Source organism: Mustela putorius, unplaced genomic scaffold, assembly GCF_011764305.1.
Source record: "Mustela putorius furo isolate JIRA1106 unplaced genomic scaffold, ASM1176430v1.1 tig00003869_pilon_pilon_pilon, whole genome shotgun sequence".
In the NCBI taxonomy this organism is placed as follows: Eukaryota; Metazoa; Chordata; class Mammalia; order Carnivora; family Mustelidae; genus Mustela; species Mustela putorius.
Genome location: NW_025422021.1, coordinates 11667306 through 11689380, shown reverse-complemented (window position 1 = coordinate 11689380; position 22075 = coordinate 11667306). Strand labels below are relative to the sequence as shown.

Genomic DNA, 22075 nt, shown 5'->3' with positions numbered 1-22075 from the left:
AGAGAGAGTAATTGAGTGAGAGAGCATGAGAAGGGTGAGGTGGAGGGGCAGGGGTAGAGGGAGAAGCAGACTCCCTGCTGAGCAGGGAGCCTGATGTGGGGCTTGATCCGAGGACCCTGAGATCATGACCTGAGGCCAAGGCAGATGCTTAAGTGACGGAGCCACCCAGGTGCCCCAATGATAACTACCTTTTAAACCGAGTTCTTATATTAATTTTTTGATTTTAAATACTGTTACCCAGTTACTATAATTTTAAAAGAATAAAGTATGGTTATTTTTAGCAAAATATTTTAAAGGAAGTTAATTATATTATATGTTTTTTCAGCAGCTGATGTACCCTCAGAAAAAGACCTTAACAAAGTCCTTCAGCTTTTGGAACCTCAAATTTCCTTTTTAGAAGATCTAACTAAAATGGGAGGCGCCATGCGGTCTGTTCTTACTCAGGTTTTGACAAACCAACAAAACTACAAAGATCTGACTTCTGGTAAGTAAAACATCAGCATAGAAGAAAGTTAAAATTTACTTATGTCACTGTAATCATAAGAAATTGTGTATTTTCAAACTTAAGTGTAAAATATAGATTTTTTTTTTCATAGAATGCTAAAGGTGGAAGTTATTAAAAGTACTTTTTATTTTATGGATGAAGAAACCGAGTCCCAGAAAAATTAAATGATCAGTTCAAGGCCTCACAAGTAGCTTACTTTGGAGTTAGCACTAGAATCCAGGTCTCCTCTAAGTTTTGGTGTGACATATTCATAATCTTATTCCACCTCCCCTTCCCCAAACAGTAACAAAAACTACTTCTGTGTCTTTATTTTTGGTATTCTCTATTTTTGGGATGTGTATGGCATAGGATTTTGTAATAATGTAGAATTTAAGTTACAAAACTTGGAATTGTTGAGTATGTTTGTATATGATACACTGTTATATAAAATGCTTTAGTTTAAAACTCTTCAGGTTAGCTCAGCTTTATATGGTACAATAAATACTTTAAATAGCATTATTTTTGCTGGTTCCTGAACAACATATTTTAAAAATTGAAGTTTGTGTTTTCTTTGGAGTGGTAAAATTTTCATGTGAATTGTGAACCGTATGTTATTCAAAGATCGTCTTATCTGACATTTATTTTTTTCAGCAAATACTTATTAAACACCTACTATGTACTTGGTTTGGGGCTAGGTACTAGAGTTTGGGGTATGGAATGCAAGTAGTAAAGTAGGTAATCCTGTCCCTGCCCTTATAAAGCTTAAGGTCTAGTGAGTGAGATGGCATTAATACAACTCCCAAACCAAAAAAATTATGTAATTTATAAACATGTAGCAAATGATATGAAAGGGTAGGGCAAGTGTTTGTAAAAGGGAGACTTGATTTCACTGATGGGGAAGATGGGGGAAATCTTCACTGAGGAAGTGATATTTAAAGTAAAACTTAATAGTTGAGAGAAAGTCATTTAGCTATAGGGTGAGGGAAATTAGGTGGTAATGGGATGGGGTTGTATTCAAGGTAGAGGACATCTGCTTTTGACTGTTGGGCTAGCCTGTCTATCATAAACAACATAAAACTGGAACAGTGTGAAGCAGCTGTTATTAGGCATTGGACAGAAGGTGACTCAAGACTGTAAATCTTTGAGAGAACGGAAAAGCATGAGATGAACCCCACGATTGCTATGAATCTCTGTCTAGGGATACCTTCCTGACTGCAGTGCAGTGAGCTGGCATTGAAGCAGTGTGGTGGCCCACCTGAGCTAAGGAGATAGAGATCACAGTTTAGGACATCTGAAACAGTTGGAAACTGGCATCTTTGGGGTATAATACCAAGAGGCAGTGCTTTCAGGGGTCTGAGGTTCTGAGGTTCACATGTACAAGATGAGACTGCCTCAGGCTTATTAGAGAGTGACTGCTGTAGGGTTAAGAGCAGAATAGAGATAGAAGTGGTAAAGCAGTTTCCAAAGACATTGGAGTGTCAGCCCAACCAGACTGGAGAGAACTTGTTAATACCACAGGCATCTAGTTGAGACACAGTTTAGAGATTATTCCTGTCAATTTAGAGGGCCTTTTGAGAACGTTAGGCTTTCTAAAGACCTGCCCTTATTTATTTATTTTTTTAATTAAAAAAATTTCTTTTTAATTTTTAGAGCATGGGATATAGAGAATAAGGCAGGGGGGGGAGGGCAGAGGGAGAGAGAGAGAGAGACAGAATCCCAAGCAGACTCCATGCCCAGTGTGGAGCCCGACATGGGGCTTACTTCTACACTCTGAGATCATGACCTGAGCTGAAATCAGGAGGGGATGCCTAACCAACTGAGCCACCCAGGAGCCCCTACAGACATACCCTTTATAAACCTTTACTAAACCTTTGTGAGTTTTTTGGTGATCAGGCTATTGATTGAATGGTCTTCTAGAATTAAAATTAGTACTCTTCAAGGGAAGATAATAGAATTCAGCATCTTCTATAATGTGTCATTAGAATGTCCAGCATACAATACAAGCTACTAAACATGCAGGAAAATAAGAAATTATGCCCTATAACAAAGAAATAGGGCTGCGAATAGAAATTGACGTTGAAATGGACCATATGTTGGATTTAGCAGATAAGGACATTAAGGCAACTATTAGAGGGGCACCTGGGTAGCTCAGTTGGTTAAACGTCCGACTCTTGATTTTTGGCTCAGGTCACAATCTCAGCGTTGTAAGATTGATCTCCATATGGGGCTCCGTGTTGGGCATGGAGCCTGCTTAAGATTCTCTTTCTCCCTCTCCCTCTGTCCACCCCCTACTCTCTCCCTCTCTTAAAAACATAAAAAAATTAAAAAAAGCAGCTATTATAAATATGTTCAAGAAATTAAAGGAGGATCTGTTCAAATAATTAAAATTAAATATGATGTTAATGAGTGAAGACATAAAGAATCTTAGCAAAGAGGGGTGCCTGAGTGGCTCAGTGGGTTAAGCCTCTGCCTTCGGCTCAGGTTATGATCTCAGGGTCCTCTGATCAAGCCCCAAATCAGGCTCTCTGCTCAGCAGGTAGTCTGTTTCCCTCTCTCTCTCTGCCTTCTGCTTTGCCTACTTGTGATCTCTCTCTCTCTGTGTGTCAAATAAATAAATAAAATCTTAAAAAAAAATCTTAGCAAAGAAATAAAAACAATAAAAAATATAAATAAATAAATAAATAAAATAAAAAAATAAATAAAATTCTAGAACTGAAAGTTAGCATTGAGTGCAGAAATTAAATTGAAAAAAATGTACTGAATGGGCTTAGCAGCAGATTGGAGAGGGTAGAAGAAAGACTGAATGAATTTGAAGACAGATTAATAGATTATTCAGTCTAGGGGCACCTGGGTGGCTGGGTTTGAGCCCTGCGTTGGGAGAGGTCCCCGCTCAGAGGGGAGTGTGCTTCTCCTGCTGCCCCTTACCCTGCTGTGCTCTCTCTCTCTCTCAAATAAGGAAAATCTTTAAAAAAAAAATAGATTATTCAGTCTCGAGAACAGAGAGAAAATGCAACAGAGTCTTAGGGATCTGTTAGAATCAGATGATCTAAAGTGCCTGTAATTGGAATCCCAGGAGGACATGAGAGTATGAATGTGGCAGAAAAGAAACATTTGAAAAAATCATGACTAAAATTCTCCAAATTGGATGAAAAACATTGACTTATAGATACAAGATGCCTAATGAGCCCCAAGTGGAATAACTATAAAGAATATCAGTCACACCTAGACACTTACTAGAGTCTGTGTTGAAATACTTATGGGTGAGAATGAGCTTACTTTTTAAAAAAGGGACTAAAAAATGGTGTAGTGTTGAAATGAAATGAATGTAAAGAGATAGTGGCACAAATAAGGTTACCACATTAGGGCTAGATCCAGGGCAGTCATGAACCATGTGATATTTTATATCTTATCCTGAGTGTATTGGGAAGTCATGGAAATATTTTAAGAGTGACATGATCAGATATGTGTTTTAAAAAGATGACTTGTGATTTTGCCAAAAATAGATTGGAAGGGGCAGAAATAGAAAAACTCAACTGCAGCTTAGGATAAAGATGATGGTAGCTTGTATTTCAATTTTGGTGAAAGCTGGAGAAAGATCAAGTTATAGCTGGTGGTCCGTTATTTCTTCAAACCTTATTTAGGAACTCAACTGTTGTAGAAGAAAGCAGCAAGTTGTTCTTAATCATTGTAAGAATGTATACCTTAGGAATGATTTATGGTAATTGTCTTATTTCTACAATTCTTTTATAATTATTTCTTGAAGTAAACAACACAACAGAAATCCTTGGCTGACTTTTAGTGATGGAAATCACATTAAATTTTGGTTCAGAAGTTTAAAATTTATAGGCTTTCGTACTTGTAATTACTGCTTGTTTATTCACTGGCTAGCGATGTTTTTAAGCCTCTCTTTCTTTACCCCCCCCCCCCTTTTAAAAGATTTTATTTATTTGTGAGAGAGAGAGAGAGAGAGAGAGAGCGAGAAAGCGAGAAAGAGCATGAGCAAGAGAAGGGGGAGGGGCAGAAGGAGAAGCAGGCTCCCTGCTATCAGGGAGCCCATACAGGGCTTGATCCCAGGGCTGTGGGATCATGACCTGAGCCGAAGGGAGATGCTTAACTGACTGAGCCACTGAGGTGCCCCTCCATTTCTTTACTTTTAAAAATGTTAATTACAGGGGTGCCTGGGTGGCTCAGTCAGTTAAGCATCTGACTCTTGATTTTGGCTCAGGTTATGATCTCAAGGTCATGAGATTGAGCCCTGTGTTGGGTTCTGTGCTGGGTTTGGAGCCTGGTTAAGATTCTTTCCTTCCCTCTGCCACTACCCCTCCTCTAAAAAAAAAAATGGTCATTATACATTCATTTTTCTCAGCCTTGTTGTGAGGGTAAATGAAATATATTTTGTCATTTAAAAAGTAGTATAAATTTCATCTATCATGATTGAGATAAATACGTGGCTTTTATTACTCAGGAGACATTTAGTAATTTCTTATATAGGATGCATAGAAGGTCTTTATTCTTTATAAACCATGTGTAATTTTTTTTTAAACTAAGCATAACTGTTTTTGGTATTAGACTTGAAGGATGGATATATTCCTGACTGTTTAATGAGCACTAGAGTGTTGTTGGTTTTTTTTTAAACCAGCCCAGAAAGACATATTTATTTATTTATTTATTTTAAAAAAGATTTTATTTATTTATTTGACAGAGAGAAATCACAAGTACACTGAGAGGCAGGCAGAGAGAGAGAAGGAAGCAGGCTCCCTGCTGAACAAAGAGCCCAGTGCGGGACTTGATCCCAGGACCCTGAGATCATGACCCGAGCCGAAGGCAGCAGCTCAACCCACTGAGCCACCCAGGCGCCCAGAAAGACATATTTAAAAAACAAACTGTTCTATTGCAGTTATTAGGCTGGCAAAGGAAGGAAATACAGAAAAGCTCAACAGATATTAAAGAAGTTCACTTACATATTTTTATAATTGGAGAGCTTGAGATTTTAATTTAAGATACATAATTTGCCTAGGAGGTATCAAATGCCATGGTAATTTGGCTTTCAGACAGAGTAATTTTTTACTTTTTAAGAATTCTCAGAGTTTCAAAAGAAATTTTGAAATAGTAAAAGAAATAAAATTTCTTTTATATCATTCTATTCTCTATTTTTAAAAAAAGATTTTATTTATTTATTTGACAGACAGAGATCACAAGTAGGCAGAGAGGCAGGCAGAGAGAGAGGAAGGGAAGCAGTCTCCCCGCTGAGCAGAGAGCCCGATGGAGCCCTAGGCTCCATCCTAGGATCCTGGGATCATGACCTGAGCCGAAGGCAGAGGTTTTAACCCACTGAGCCACCCAGGTGCCCCTATTCTCTATAAATATGTTTAAAAAAATACAAAAATTGGCAACAATTAATAAACTGCCATTTTAAAGTGAAAGTTCTAGGATTATGTAATTATAGAACCTAAGCTTTTCAATACTTTTCTTTAGAATAAGTTTTTGCTGATATTTCTGTAGAAATTATATTTAATTCTTTAAATATGATGGACAGTTTGATAAAGTGGGAATTAGGAGTAATCTCAGTTATAATATTTGAAAATTCCACTCAGACATTATTTTATCCAGGAAGCGTTTCCTAAGTATTTTGCTTTGGATCTAGCTGCACGGTATTATGAGATCAGATTGTCAAACCACATGGTGGAAGTCGGCTATACAATTGTCACTTACCATACTATTTACCTTTCTCTACCATGATTTTTCAAGTTTCTTGAAGGCAGGAAATAATATACCCTTGTTAATCTTTGCACCTCCTGTGACTTGCAGGTAATCTGGCATATTTTAGATATTCAGTTTCATAGTAGATTTTATTATTCATTATAAACATGCTCTGCAATATTGTGTGAAGCTGTTTTATATTCATTCTAGGGTTCTCCTGCCATTATAATATTTAGCTATTTTATATATGTTCTGTATTAATTGCTGAGATTGGTTTATTTATATTTTGAATAGAATATTTTTTCTGATTTTAAGTTTGTTTTAAATATTAGGTCTTGGAGAAAATGCTTGTGCAAAGAAAAGTCATGAAAAGTACCTTATAGCTTTGAAGAGCTCTGGACTTACATATCCTGAGGATAAGCTTGTATATGGTATACAGGAGCAGTCAGCTGGCACTAGCACTCTGGCAGTTCAAGGTTTGTCAGTTTAATTGGAACAGTGATAACTTTTCTGTATTGAAACAAAAAGACCCTCAAACTTGACTAATTATTAAAGAAATTATATAATATGTCATTCTCTTTAAGGAAAGTAGTAAAAATATAGAAGCAAGAAAGAATATATTAGCATTTTTCTTAAATGGAGTTTGGTTAGCTTATTAAGGTTCTGTTTCTAATTCATGAAAAGCATTGCTATTAAACAATAGCTCAAAACTTTTGTATTTCAATATTTTAATAAACCATGGTTTAAAACTAAGAAGAAAGAGATCCTTCTGAAAAACCATTTGTGATGATTAAATGTGGATAATAACTAGAGATTTTCTTTGAAGTGTAAATCTGTTAGACCTGAATTTATTAAAGATAAATGTTGAACCTCTGCCAAGATATATATTAGAATGAGATGTCTTAAGGTAATAAAACTTGGCTTTTTGTTTATGTGTCAAAATAATTTTAAAGTGACGCAATATGTAACAATTATGAAGTAAACTTTTTCTTCTCCAAAGGTTTTGCAGGTGCAACAGGAACATTGGGACAACTAGATTCTTCAGATGAGGTGAGATTTAAAACTAATTGAAAATAGAATTTAAAGTTATAGAACTATACAGAATTGTGGATATTATCTAGCTTAAATTCCTCATTTTGTGGACACGGAAGCCTAGAGTGGAATAAGTTAGCCAAGATTATAGTTATTAGATTTTTACTTCTTTATAATTTATCTCTTTCTTCACAGTTTAGAAATGGGAGATAGAAAGAGATAGAGATCTTTCCTTAGGCAGATATCCCTAAATTGACCCAAACTGTCAAATATATAAGGAAATTGTTTTAAGAAATTTAGCTAAGTCTGCAACAATGTATTAAAAGAATATAAAAGGTAACTGCTTTTATATTTCATTCATTCCAATTTCATAAGTTACACCTTATATGTTATACCTTATTTAAAAAAGCAGTGTACTGGGAAATAGACTGTCAGTTTGAAATTTTAACTTTTATAGTATTTATTAGCCAAATAATAGTGTTTATTAAATACTTCTGATAAATCCTTTATAGCATTCTTATATTTTATTAGCATACAATTTATAAGGGAGAATTTTTTTTTTTTACATCTGTGTAAAATTTTTTTTTTTTTTTTTTTTTACATCTTATGAAGTGTAGATTCCTTTTTTTGGTCAAATTTAGTGATTAAAAATTTAAAAAACCAAATTGTATTATATTTAAATATACTATTTTAATGTAACTTTTTCTTTGAAAAACCATTTTAATTTGATACTATCACATGAAGTAAGCAAGATATCCTCTTTTGGAAAATATGATTTTTGTTATTGGTGTCTCATAATTGATTTAATGCCTTATCATTTAAACTTCCTAGTAGTATTTTTCCCCCTCTAAAAAGGCTCCCACAAAATGCAACATTTTCTGGAGTCTCTTATTGGACACACAGTTTTAAAGAGTTTTCAACAAATTGGAGAGGAAGTTTCATTTGCTGTTTACAAGTTTGACCCTGGAGTTAGAGTGCCTGGGTTTGAAACTGGCTCCTGTACCAATTAGTAGTGTGATTTGGGGCAAGTGTCTTAACTTCTCCATGCCTAAATTTCCTCTTCTGCAAAATGGAAGTAATAAAAATATTTTTGCCTGGGGTTATTGTGAGGATTGAATGAGTTCATATATGAAAGCACTGAGAGCTTAGTGCCTGGCATATTGTAAGCACTAAATATGTGTCTGTAAAATAAAATAAAATCTTTTAAAAAATTTAATTTTTAGGGGCACCTGGGTGGCTCAGTGGGTTGAGCCACTGCCTTCAGCTCAGGTCATGATCTCAGAGTTCTGGGATCGAGCCCCGCATCGGGCTCTCTGCTCAGCAGGGAGCCTGCTTCCTCTTCTCTCTCTGCCTGCCTCTCTGCCTGCTTGTGATCTCTCTCTGTCAAATAAATAAATAAAATCTTAAAAAAATTAATTTTTAAAAATCATTTAAAAATACTGTAAATGGTTAGCTAAAACTTTTTTTTTCTTTTTCTTTTTTTTTTATTTGACAGAGATCACAAGTAGGCAGAGAGAGGGGAAGGGAAGTAGGCTCCCCGCTGAGCAGAGCCTGATGCGGGGCTCAATCCCAGGATCCTGGGATCATGACCTGAGCCGAAGGCAGAGGCTTTAGCCCACCGAGCCACCCAGGCACCCAACTTTTGCTTTTTTTAACTTCAAAGAGTTACAAACAATTTTGCTAGAATGACAAATGGGAAAAAAATTACTGGTAGTTAAAACAGACTTCCAAAAAAATCAAATAGACTTTAAAAAATACATATAAACATTATTCATTTGAACTAAAATAGTATTCCATTTCAAAGCTAGGGGAGGGGAGTGATGGAGGTAAGAATACTAATTCTTCATATGTCAAAGAAAGAAGAAATAAGAAGGGATTAGATAATAGGCATGTAGTTTTGATTTTTTTTTTTAAGATTTATTTATTTATTTTAGAGTGCACATGTGTGAATGGGGGGTGTGGGGAAGGGCAGAGTATCCTCAAGCAGACTCCCCACTGAGGGTGAAGACTAACATGGGGCTTTGATCCCAGGACCCTGAGATCATGAGTTGAGCCGAAATCAAAGCTGCACACTTAACCAGTTGACTGAGCCACCCGGGTGCCCCTAGACATTTTTTTAAAAGAAGATTTTACTTAATATATTTTGAGAGAGAAGGAGTGGGAGATAGAACAGGGGAGGGGCAGAAGGGGGAGAGAGAGAGAGTCTCAAGCAGACTCCACACCAACCACTGAGCCTGACTTAGAACTTGAGCTCACAACTGTGACATCATGACCTGAGCTGAAATCAAGAGTCAAATGCTTAACCGACTTGAGTCACCCAGGGACCGCTAGACATGTGTTTTTAGTGACTTATTCTGCTTTATTATTTCTTTTTTTTAGGAGAGAGAGAGAGCAGGTGAGCTGAGGGGATGTGGACAGAGGGAGAGGGCGAAAGAATCTTACTCAGGCCCCATGCCCAGTGCAGAGCCCAATGTAGAACTTGATCTCATGACACTGAGATCATTACCTGAGCCAAAGTTAAGAGTGGGTGGCTTTACTGATTGAGCCATCTAGGCACCTCTATTCTGCTTTCTTTAAGGGCATTTTGTGGAGAAGCAGAATGTCCTGTCGAGAAGATGAGATCTATGAAGACTTAGAAGTTGTATATAAGTGGGTACATGAGCACATTTTTGTTTAAAGCCAGCCGACAGGAAAGGGGCCTGTATGTATCATCAGTAGTAACTGTAGAAGATTATTTCATAATAAAATGGTTTAGTGATGTTACAGGACATTTTTAAAGATAATCTAAACATCTAGATATGATCTAGAACAATAAAAGTCTATAGTTAATGTTTGTTTATATGATACATTAGAACCTTCATACTGTTTTAGCGTACATGGCATTATGGATCTAATAAGAATTCTACTTTATTTTCATGAATTGAATCTGATTTCTGGGCATATAGAAAGCTGATATTCAACATAGATACTTTCTTCTCTGTCTAGGAAAGAACTAACAGTCATTTTTGTCTTGGCCTAAACTCTGAATTACCTTTTAAGTCGCCATGAATTTTATGGTAGGGTGCCAGAAGGAAATCCTTTTTTTTAAAGAAAATGGTATTTATTTATTTATTTAGAGCGTGAGCTGGGGGGAGGGGATAGAGGGAGTGGGAGAGAGAAGCTCAAGCAGACTTCATGCTGAGTGCAGAGCCTGATGTGGGTTTGATCTCATGACCTTGAGGTCATGACCTGAGCCAAAGCTAAGAGTCGGACACTCAACTGACTGAACCACTCAAGCATTCCTAGCTGGAAATCCTTTTGTGTTTGTTGGAGAGAGAAGTAATTTCTGAGTGGATATCAGAGGATTTGAAATATGGCTTTTCTTTCTTTATTACCATTGCTTCTAATCTGTCCTTATATCTTTTCTTCTGTTCTGTCTGTTCATTCCTCTGGGATTCTTTGTTTCAGCAACTTTTGTGTATAATGTTTTATATAATAATTTGTTCCTTAATTATGATTATGCCTCAGTGTGACTATCATCTTAAAAACTGGGTGGTGACAAATTCAAATATTCATTTCATCTATCCTCAAAATACATCATTTTTTGAGAGCAGCAGAGAATTATTGTTAGAACATGTGATATATATTTAACTTATATATTTAGAAGTAGTTTAGACTCTGATTTTTAAATCCTATTTTATAATTAAAATTTTTATTTATTTAAAAGTACTTTTTATAGTTTATATATTTATTATATTTTCTAGTTGGGATAAAAATGGGGTCATTTTGGCATTTGAAAACTTGAGAATTTGAAGTAGAGTTGTTTAGCTGGAAGTGGATTGAAGAGATATCTATTTTATTTTTTTAAGATTTTACTTATTTGAGAGAGACAAAGAGAGCAAGAGAGAGTGAGAGAGAGACAGAGATCATGAATTGGGAGGGGGCAGAGGAAAAGGGAGAAATAGGCTCCTCACTGAGCTGGGGGCTCAACATATGGCTCGACATGGGGCTTGCTCCCAGGGCACCTGAGCTGAAGGCAGATGCTTAACTGACTGAACCACCCAAGTACCCCTACTTTAGTTTTTCTTTAAGAGAAGCTTGAGCTTTAAAGTTGGACAGACCTCAGTTTGAATTTTGTCTCATAATTATATCACTTTGTTTTTTGCCAGTCATTTAACTTCTGAATATCCATTTTCTCTTGGAAAAGTGATGAGAATTCTGTTAGGATTAAATTCGATAACATAAAGTACCACAGATAAGACACAGATTAGACTCTAGATAAATGTTTTTGTCCTAGTACTTTTATGTGAGGAGTGATTCAAGTATTTGAATTTTTAGCTATTGTGGGTCATATTATACACATTTCTACTCATCTTTACAGAGGAAATAATTTACTAAAGCATGTTTTAAAACAATGAAGTTGATTAAAAAAAAGATTTTATTTATTTATTTGACAGAGATCACAAGTAGGCAGAGAGGCAGGCAGAGAGAGGAGGAAGCAGGCTCCCTGCTGAGCAAAGAGCTTGATGCGGGGCTCATTCTCCATCCCAGGACCCTGGATCATGACCTGAGCCAAAGGCAGAGACTTTAACCCACTGAATCACTAGGCGCCCCAGTGAAGGTCATTTTTAAAAATTTAATTGAAATATTACCTAAGTAATGCACAAACAGATTGTAGTTGTTTTGCCAAACAGTTCAGATTAAATAAAAGTCCCCTCTCTACCCTTCTTAATACCAGCTCTTCTTTGGGTAACTACAGTTAATAGTTTGGATGTCTTTGACAGATCCTCTTCTATGGAGTTTAATAACTGTGTGTTTATAGAAATGCATTGTGTGTGTGTGTGTGTGTGTGTGTGTTTGAAAAAATAAAAAATATTATGCCGGTTTGTGTCCTTTCATTTACTCCATAATGTACTGTGCATATTCATCTTTGTCAGTACTCTTTTCTTTTCATTTGCTATGTAGTATTCTGAAATATGAATTAAACTACAGCTTATCCAATCATGTCCTTAATTTGCAGTTTTTTTATGACAAGATACAGTGCTTACATTTCTTTTCTTGCAGGTGTGCGAATAGTTCTCTAAGATGTGGAACTGCTAGGTCACAAAGTATGCACATCTTATATTTTAATAGATTGATTTCTTTCTGATTATAAAATCACACACATATTTAAAATGAAAAGTATGGAAAAGTATAAAAATAAGACCAATTACCTATGGCCAGTCCTAAAGGGTTTTTAGTGATAAAGGGAGGAAATTTTCTATTTTAAGATTGTGATCATGTTTTTTTTTTTGTTTTTTTTTAAAGATTTTTATTTATTTGGAATGCCTAGGTGGCTTAGTTGATTAAGCGGCTGCCTTCAGCTCAGGTCATGATCCCAGCATCCTGGGATCGAATCCCACATCAGGCTCCTTGCTCCACAGGGAGCCTGTTTCTCCCTCTGCCTCTGCCTGCCACTCTGCCTGCCTGTATTCTCTCTATCTCTCTGACAAATAAATAAATAAAACCTTTAAAAAAAGAATTTTTATTTAAAAATTATTTAAAAATTCTTAAAAAAAAGATATTAATTTATTTATTTGTCAGAGCACACATGTAAGGGAACGGCAGGCAGAGGAAGAAGCAGGCTCCCTGCTGAGCAAGGAGCCTGATGCGGGACTCGATATGATCATAATTTTTTATACAAACATATATTTATTAATGTTTTATTGATGTGTGTACCAAAAGGTCTTTGCCTTTTTTTATTTTTAAAGATTTTACTTGCTTATTTGAGATAGCACTTGCACTGGCACAAGCCAGGGGTGGTGGGCAGAGGGAAAGAGGGCAAGGGAGAGGCAGGCTCTCTGCTGAGCAGGGACCCTGACTGTGGGGTCAATCCCAGGACCCTGGGATCATGACCTGAGCCAAAGGCAGATGCCTAATGGACCGAACCATCCAGGTACCCTTGCTTTTTGGTTCTGAACACATTTTCAAATCTTGAGGTAGTAATAGAAGAATCATATAATACAACAAAAACAAAAATTAGAATCAGGAGGAAGCAATTTGAAAGTTATAAAAATTACTAATGCTAGAGCGAAAAGAGACCTTAAAGTTCATTTTGCCTAACTTATACATGAAGAAGCTGAATTCCATGGAAATAACAGGTTCACTCAAGCTAGTGAATTTCATTTACTAGTTTTTGGTAGAGTTGGAAGTGGACACTAGGTCTCTTATCTAGTTGGTTTAGAGTTCTTTCTGTGAAGTGGATAAACGATTCTTTTTTTTTTTTTTTAAAGATTTTTATTTATTTGATAGAGAGAAAGATCACAGGTAGGCAGAGAGGCAGGCAGAGGGGGGGGGGATGCAGGCTCCCTGCTGAGCAGAGAGCCCGATGCGGGGCTTGATCCCAGGACCCTGAGATCATGACCTGAGCCGAAAGCAGAGGCTTAACCCACTGAGCCACCCAGGTGCCCCCGATTCTTTTATTACTATTGTAGTACAACACATTTGTCCTAAACTTTGTGACCTAAAATTACCCTTTTTTTTCCCCTTACAATTTTATGGCTCAGGAATTTGGGACCCGCAGCTGGGCATTTCTCATTAGGGTTTCCTCATGAAGTTCTAGTTAGTTGCTGGCTGCCACTGCAGTCCTCTAAGTCTCAGCTGAAGTGGAGATTTAAGGTGGCTTACCGACAGGACTGGTTGTTGATTGCTTACAGTCTGCAAGGAGCTCAGCTGGCTTTTGACCAGAGTGCCTGCAGGTGGCTTCTCCAGAGTGGAGGTCTCAAGTTGTTACATATTTACTGGCTTCTCCCAGATTTGAGCTGCTGGAGAGCAGAAGCTGGACAGCCTTTTCTGAGCTGGCCTTGGAAGTTACATTGTGTCACTAACAGACTGCATTTTATTAGTTGGCAGTTGTCAAGGTGGGTCCAGATTCAGTAGGAGGGGACATAGATCCCACCTCTAGAAGGAGGAGTGTCAAAGAATTTGTAAACACGTTTCAAAACTGCTAAGATATGACTTTGCTGTTTTTTTTTCCTGAATTCACTTGCTATCCAAAATAATGACTAGTGATTATAGCTAACTAACATACCAACAATTGATTATAGATTTTTCCATCTACTCAGTGCTTTTTTTTGTTGTTGTTGTTGGGAAAACTGTCACCTGACAGTGAAATAATGCTGTAAGCAGAAATGGCTATTGTAGGATTTTAATTAAAATTATAGAGTTTTCTTTAAGTGTGGTAGTTACTATTGAAGATCAAGAAAATGAAAGTTTACATTTAAGATTGTAAGATACATATTTTTAAAGTTGATCTTTACCTTTGTGAACTCCTTTTAACTCTGTAAAGGAGAAAGCTAATGCAGGAATAAGATAAATAGAGTATGACAGAAGAAGAGTACCCAGATACACATGTTCCTGAGCAAATAACCCATTTATGCCATTAAGCTATTAATGCCATTAATTTATACCATTATGAATTAAAATTCATTAAGGCTTTTAAAGCTATATTGATTTTTTTTCTGCAACTATAGGCCAAAATGTTATGTTTGCTTTTTAGTATTTATATTTGAAATTTAATGAAGACCTGGATATGGTTAAAGCTTAGAGTTTCTATACCCTTACCCTACAGGGCCATGGGATTATTGAGCAGATGTTTTTCATGATTTCATTCTTGTAATTTAACACTGATATAAAAAAACAGGATGAGAAGAGGGCAGTGACATCTTCATTATTACTGTAGAGAAATGATTGTAACAATTAAAAAAATGTAAGAATTTAGAATTGGAGAGACCCCAGAGGTAATCTGTTCTTACCCCTTTGTTTTAAAAATGAACAGATGTGAAACTATTAACAGCAGCAAGATTTCTATTTGTAAAGAGTTTTATTGAATGAGGGTACATATTGCAGTCGACTTAATTTTATTCATACAAGTTGTGTCAGAAATTTGTCTCTGCTCTCCCTAGAACATTATGTACTCAGCAGGGCTATTTATACACATGACATTCTTCATACTACTACTTCTTATTCTTTTTTTGTATAGCTCATATGAAATAGGAGTAGAAAATGTTGTTTGTGTTATATGGAACTGAAGAGAAAACAAGCACATTTGACTTTATAAAGTATTTTTAAATTTACATTTATATTAATTTTTTGTTTAGATTTATTTTAACCATCAGATAATTCAGTTCAAAAGAAGATTATCTGTAATATTATATGTACATAGGTCTAATTAGAGTTTGTCAGAGAGAATAGGATCTTTTAAATCAAGATAATTTTTTAAGATTATATTCACTGTCGCCATTACCATAGCAATGTCCGTATGTGTGCAATGACCAGATCATTAATATCTGTGACATTGATGTACTTAGCTATTAATACAGATGAAGGCATTTAAGACACTTTTCCCTCTGTGAAACTGTAAAATTATGAATGTCCATTGTGCAAAAATTAAAAAGTAGTAAAAAGCATAAAAAGAAAACATGGTAAATATTTTCAGCTGTACCATCCAGAGATAACCATGATTTATTAATTTTGTGTGTTTACTTCTAGTCTTTTTTTTTTCTTGCATACTTTTAGGTAATTATATGCTTTCAATACTCTTGCCTTTATTCAAGACAGAATCCAGATGAGCAGTTAAAACTAATTTGTCAAAGTGTGGCAAAAGCAGGATTATTGAAATTGAAAGACAGTGTTGCTTTTCATAAATTAATAGGTAAAAGAAAAAAATTAGTATTATTTAGTTTTATTTTGGGGTAGAAGGTTTAATTCTAATCATAAAAAATTACATTAATGGTTATGAGGTAGAGAATCATAGAAACTTTAGGCAGGAGCTTAGAAATGTCTAGTGAATTGCTTTTCCAGTGCAGGAATTGATTTTACAACATTCCTGACAGTTGGTAAGCCTTTTCATAAACACTTGGAATGATAGGGAGTTTACTTAGTTTCTGAGGCAACTTGTTCTTTTGTTTGATAGCTCTAATTATTATATATAAGGATGTTCTCAATACTTGCTAAATATTGTAATTTTCACACATTTCTTATTTTTTTCCTTTAGAAGTATTTTTATTTTTTTAAAGATTTATTTACTTACTTGAGAGAGCAGGCGAGCTGGAGTGCACAGGTATGCCATTGGGAGCACAGCAGGAAAGGGCAGAGGAGAGGGAAAAGCAGACTCCCTGCTGGGCAGGGAGCCCTATGCAGGGCTGATCTCAGGACCCTGAGATTGTGACCTATGCCAAAGGCAGATGCTTAACTGACTGAGCCACCCAGTTGTCCCTGAAAAGTTTTTGTTTTTACTTCTATAAGACACCTCCTTAAATATTTAGCTTTAGTGATTTAATATTTTCTGCTGTACATGCCTTTTTCATCTATTCACTCCCCTTTCAGTGTGTGATTTGATTCCATACACAGGCATGGGCTCTCTTTCGATAAGCATACTGTTGGTTAAGGTCCATTTTTTTTTTTCTTTTTTTGTAGGCCTTTTAGCATTTATGCTAGATGTTGGCAGGAACCCAGTGGTCAAAAATGAAATGCCTAGGTTTTGACCCTCCTATCCCTCCAACACTGAACAGTTGACAAGCTAGAGGTCCCTCTCTGCTTTATACTTGTAAAGTTGATTTAAAGTAAACAGTCTCAGATTATAGTGGCTTACTTAAGTCTATGTTTCATTTTATTGTTCTAATCTTCAAGATCTTTGGATTTTATTTTTATAACCTGATATGTTATATATTCCTTTTAGCCTTGTATATTCTGTATTAACAGCCTTTGAGTATTATTTTAACCATCTGTGAATTTACCAACTTCTTTTTATGGAGGTCATATTTTTTTCATCTGCTCAGTAAATTCATAAAATAAGAAAGGTTAATTTGGTTGTAAATTTTACAGGCTAGGAATTTGAATGGGTTTTGGGGATCTTATCTCATTTTGGACGTTATACATATTTTTGTGCCTGAAACACATGTGGTAAGGTGTCATTTCCCTGCCCAGGTATTATTTAAGAGTTCAAAAGAGTTTTTCTGGGCTGCGCAAATGCTCTCTGGATAGAGGTTGTACTTGATTTCCTTCCTTCCTTGTCCATTGAACTGTGATTTTTTTCCCAGGGTTCTTTCTCTGCTGCTTCTTCATGGATAAATAGGGAAGAGCTGAAACTTACTACCATGGATTTGGGGTTGAGTGTGGCACTGTGGTTATGATAACTGTATTTTCATCTTCCTTAATCCTGAAATTCCCACCTCTGGGAATTCTTCCAGTTGTTAGAAGTATTGTTTTTCTCAAGACAAAATGTGGGACTTGTAATAGATAGCATAGTAATCAGTTATCTTGAGCAGATCGTCACAATTAGAACCATATTTAAAATTTATTTATTAACTTAAAACTATAATCCATATTCATTGTTGAATAAATAGAAAATAAATGTTAACAAAAATATAAAATTATATATTACTCTATTATTTAGAGGTGGCTAATTGTAGACATCTGTAATCTAACAGATTTTATATATAGTATATTTTAATAGTTTAATGGTTTCATCCTATACATACTACTCTATAGCCTGCTTTTCTCACTAATGACAGTTTTGAACTTCATAAGGAATATATTTTAACAGGTTTTATATGTGTATGTTATCAGTACTTAAATGTTTTATACTCTTTATGCTATTCTATATAGCATGCCTTTTTAATTTTTAATAATGGTTTTTGAAGAAATATCTGGTCACAATGAAAATAGATCTCTAGCATTGTTTTCCTTAGAGTACAGGTATGCTCTGATTTATTTACCTAATCACCTGCTGTTGGAAGCCAAAGTTTCTTTTATTTTGCGTTACAGGTAACATTATGATAAATAGTTATTCATCTGGTCCTTATTCACTTATCTGTTTCTTTAGGATAAATTCCTATAACTAAAACTTCCGTTGCAATGATAAATATACCTAGCGGCTTTTGACATGTGTATTGACAAATGGCCATTCAGAAAAATTGCAAGAGTGTGCATTTTTCCCTCCCTTCCTTGTATCTCCCTTCCTAGCTGTATTTGATAATGTACCATGATGTGAAACCAAACTTACTGGTCTGTTTCCAGATTTCATCATTGTGGTTTTGTTCATGCTGTCTTTTCTTGGAATGGCTTTCCTCTCCTTTGCTTGGTTAATTTTACTTGTTTTTTAGACTGTAAGGTTGGGAAATTTATAGAACTTTGTTATGCCATGACCATTGCTTGATCAAGGATGCTCTTTTTATAGGGAGTTTGTATTTGAAATTATGAAGTAATCCTAGCCTGGGTTATAGATTTTTTCCCCCCTCAAATTTGTCTTTTCTCTGAGGATTGGGAGAACAGTTTTACAAATGGCTGATAGATAGCTAGATCTCACACTTTAGAGCCCTCTGGACCCTGTGTCATGATTTTATATTCTTGTGTCTGCTTTTTGTCTCTTAAGCCTCCAAATTTGATTTTGGCAAGTTACTCCAAGAGAAAGTGAAGGTGGTAGAAGAGGAGGAGAGTGTAGTTTGACTGTTAGTACTGCTGCCAAGTGGTAGGTGGTCAGAGAGGACTGGCAGAGGTTGGGATTCACAGGGAGGGCATACGGAAGTGCTGGGTAAATGCTAATTGACAGAGCTAAATGGTGTCTTTGGAAAATCGAAGCCCTGAGGATGGATGCTAGGTTTGCCAGAAACCTGAAGTTAAGGCTGTGGTGTGTAGGCCAAGAAAGCCATACTAGTTGATAAAACAGCAGCATGAAGCCAAGACTGACTACTTTTCTGCTTTGGAGATTTGGTGGGCTGTAATTGAGAAAGTACCTGGGAATTTGTACCACAGTTCGAACTGCCACCACCAGCACAACACCATTGTTAGTACAGCAGACTACCACATGTCTTTATAAGATCATTTGGCTCATATATGTTGGAAAATAGGAAAAAGATGTCAGTATTACATGGAGGTTTGGGATTCCTATGCAGTCTTTCCTAGTTCAAGAGAACTAGGATAATGCGTTGTAGAATCCTGTCCTTCAGCTGGAGGGGAAAAAACGTGAATTCTGCTGCAAGGGCAGCAGGAACCTTTTCAGCAACATTTAAAGAAATTTAGAAATGAGCACTTGCATCCAGGGCTCTCTCCCCAGGAGGCACACTTCTAGCTTCACATTGGTTGCAGGAGGAGTAGGCTGTTGCTTCCCTCTGCTCCTTTTCCCTCTGTGCTCTCTTAGCTGGCTAGATTCCCATTCTGTTGTTGTGATGCTGTGCTAACATCCCCTGAGACAGCCTCAAACCACTGTATGATGTTGGTGTGGGAATCCAAATGATATCCCCAGAGACTGATTATTGCTTTTGTTACTTCTCTGGTTACAAACTTGAATAGATTGTAAAGGTTTAGAATACACCCTGCCCCTCATCTTTTTTTCTCCATAGGCTTTCTTATTTTTCATTTGAGTTTTTTTAGGAACAAATATATCACATATAAGCAGAAATGCCTGTATTTCCTTCTTGGATTTTTTTTCCCTAAGTAACTTAAAAAAAGTTTTTTTTAAACTGTCAATTTAGCTTTTAATGTCCTATATTTATTTTTCAGAATTTGATTTTTTGAACTCATTTTTTCTCTCAGATCCTCCAAAACCTTTTCTCTATTCATTGTTTTAGCCCTCTTCCCTTGCTCTCCTTTCTTCCTGTGCTAATCTGCTTTTCTCCTCCTCTTTATATTCTTTGTGCATTTGATGTTACATTTATAAGGTTAGGAAAGTTTTTTTAATAGGAAATTTTTTATTTTGACATTTTCGGGTCTTACAAGTCTTTCATTAAAAGCGCAGATTAAATTTAAGAGTTCTTGTATTTTAATACTAAGGATTTTCATTATATATTCTAATTTTAAAATAAAAAATTTATTATGGTATATACATAAAAGTGAAATGTGTTGATTAATACTATGTAAGCATGCCTGTGTTACATATTTAACATAATTTGTAAGCATATTTCTACTTTATGTGAAATGTATACTTCATGAATAGGACTGTGTATGATACTAATTTTGTTTTCCTCCAGGAGGATCAGGATGGGAGTCAAGGTCTGGGCAAGAGAAAGAGGGTCAAACTAAGCAGTAGCACCAAAGGTATTTATATTTAATTTTTTCCTTGTGTAAAAAGCTAAAAATGAAAAACAAGAAACAGATTTTTTACTATAGACACAAACTGATAGTTAACAGAGGGGAGGTAGGTGGGAGGATGGGTTAAACAGGTGATGGGGGAGTAAGGAGTGCACTTGTTGTGATGAGTACCAGGTGGTTTATGGAGTGTTAAATCACTCTGTTGTATACCTGAAACTAATGTGACACTGTATGTTAATTAACTGGAATTTAAATGAAAACTTAAAAAAAAAGCTAAAACTGTTTAATCATTAAGAACACTTAGTGGGCTAGCCATTTTGAAGGGAGAGTTATGTTCTTACATTTGTCTAATGATGGAGAAAGTATTGTTAGGGGGGTGATTGTGGGGGACCTCAAAAGCAAATGAAACCCTTACTATTAGAATTTTGTTTATTTATTTGTTTCATAAGATGTGCATTATAATATTTGAGCCATTAAAAAAGTGAATCTTTTCACTGATTCCTTGATTTGGATCCAGTGTTTTTGGTATAAAGTTTAGATTGAGTTACATCTTTTTATAATCTGGGGTATGTAGTTTCTACAGTGAAAAAACATAAGTATGGGAGAGATGGTGAGAGAGGGAGGTGGGAGGCGGGAGAGAATAAAAATGAGTGGCACTTTTTAACGGTTCAGGTAGGGCTCAATATGTTTGCTCAAAGGAGGAAGTAGGTACGTCTGTAGTAAGGGACTAGATTAGTGATAATAATGAGTAATATTTATTGATCTTTTTGTACATGCTAGACATAGTGCCAGGTATTTCACATAAGTTGGTTCATTTGATTCTTAAAGTCACCATACAAAACAGTAATTATTATTGTTATTATTTTTATTGCTGTTATTACTATTTTATGAATGAGGAAATGGAGGCATATTAGAGATCACAACTAAATGAGAAATAGATCCTTAATTCAAATACCAGAACCTAAGCTGTTAATCACTGTTTTCTTGACCCTTACTAAAAAATTTTCTAGAGTACTTGTTACTTGTTGACAGCCTGTGCTCTGGATTTTTGCCATGGATTTCCAAATCTTAACATGGTCTATATCCTGGGATAGTATGGTCTGTCTGTTAGAGAGTCTCCAGATGTTGAATTATTATTTTGATGAAGATAATTATTATTTCTGGTGCTGAGTGTATCTCGTGGAATATTTACAACTGCTTAGAAAGGTGGAGCAAGCAGGCAGTTTTAGTTGAGGCTCATTTTGCAAGTCTGTTCAGAGTTAGTTATGCTGCTGCATTTAATTTGGGGCTCCTAGTGTTGGGGACAGCTCAAGATCCTTCTAGCCAGACTAAGAAGACAGTAAACAGATTAACAGGAGAAAATAAAATTTAATGGTGTATGTATGGGGAATTCACACAGATGTGGAAATTCCCAAAACAGGCAAAATAAAGTATATAGGTGATTCTGAACTAGGGAGAAATGGGTAAGGGTCTGGAACTGCAAAGGGAAGACATGCAAATCACAGGAAGAGGGGAAAGAGTAAATATTTGATAAATAAATATTTGCTGGGCCTCTTAGAAACAATGGGACACAGGTCTTGCTAGGTTCCTCCCTGTCTACCATACTTAGTTTATATCATAATGTAGTTATCTATGGTGATAGCTCTCTTTCTGGAGCAGGTCCTCTATCCAAATTCTTTTTAGTTGTTGATGGGGAAGGCAAAGAGGTTTTCCTGAATTTGCTGGATTTTGATTGCTTTTGTTTGATATAGTTGACACACAAAGTTACATTAGTTTCAAGTATACAACTTAGTGATTTGACAAGTTTCTACG

General features: G+C 35.8%; 1 protein-coding gene across 8 annotated transcripts in view; it reads left to right on the top strand.

Moving 5' to 3' along the window:
* UBR3 (ubiquitin protein ligase E3 component n-recognin 3) overlaps positions 1-22075 on the top strand; it is a 239123-nt gene that overhangs the window by 31722 nt on the left and 185326 nt on the right. For 6 of the 8 annotated variants that reach the window (XM_045066846.1, XM_045066845.1, XM_045066844.1 and 3 more), the window contains exons 3-6: positions 326-484; positions 6517-6660; positions 7185-7234; positions 20203-20269. In XM_045066846.1, coding sequence (XP_044922781.1) covers positions 326-484; positions 6517-6660; positions 7185-7234; positions 20203-20269 — 420 coding nt within the window. The remainder of the gene's footprint in view (positions 1-325; positions 485-6516; positions 6661-7184; positions 7235-20202; positions 20270-22075) is intronic. The other 2 variants (XM_045066843.1, XM_045066849.1) reach the window with 1 other exon arrangement.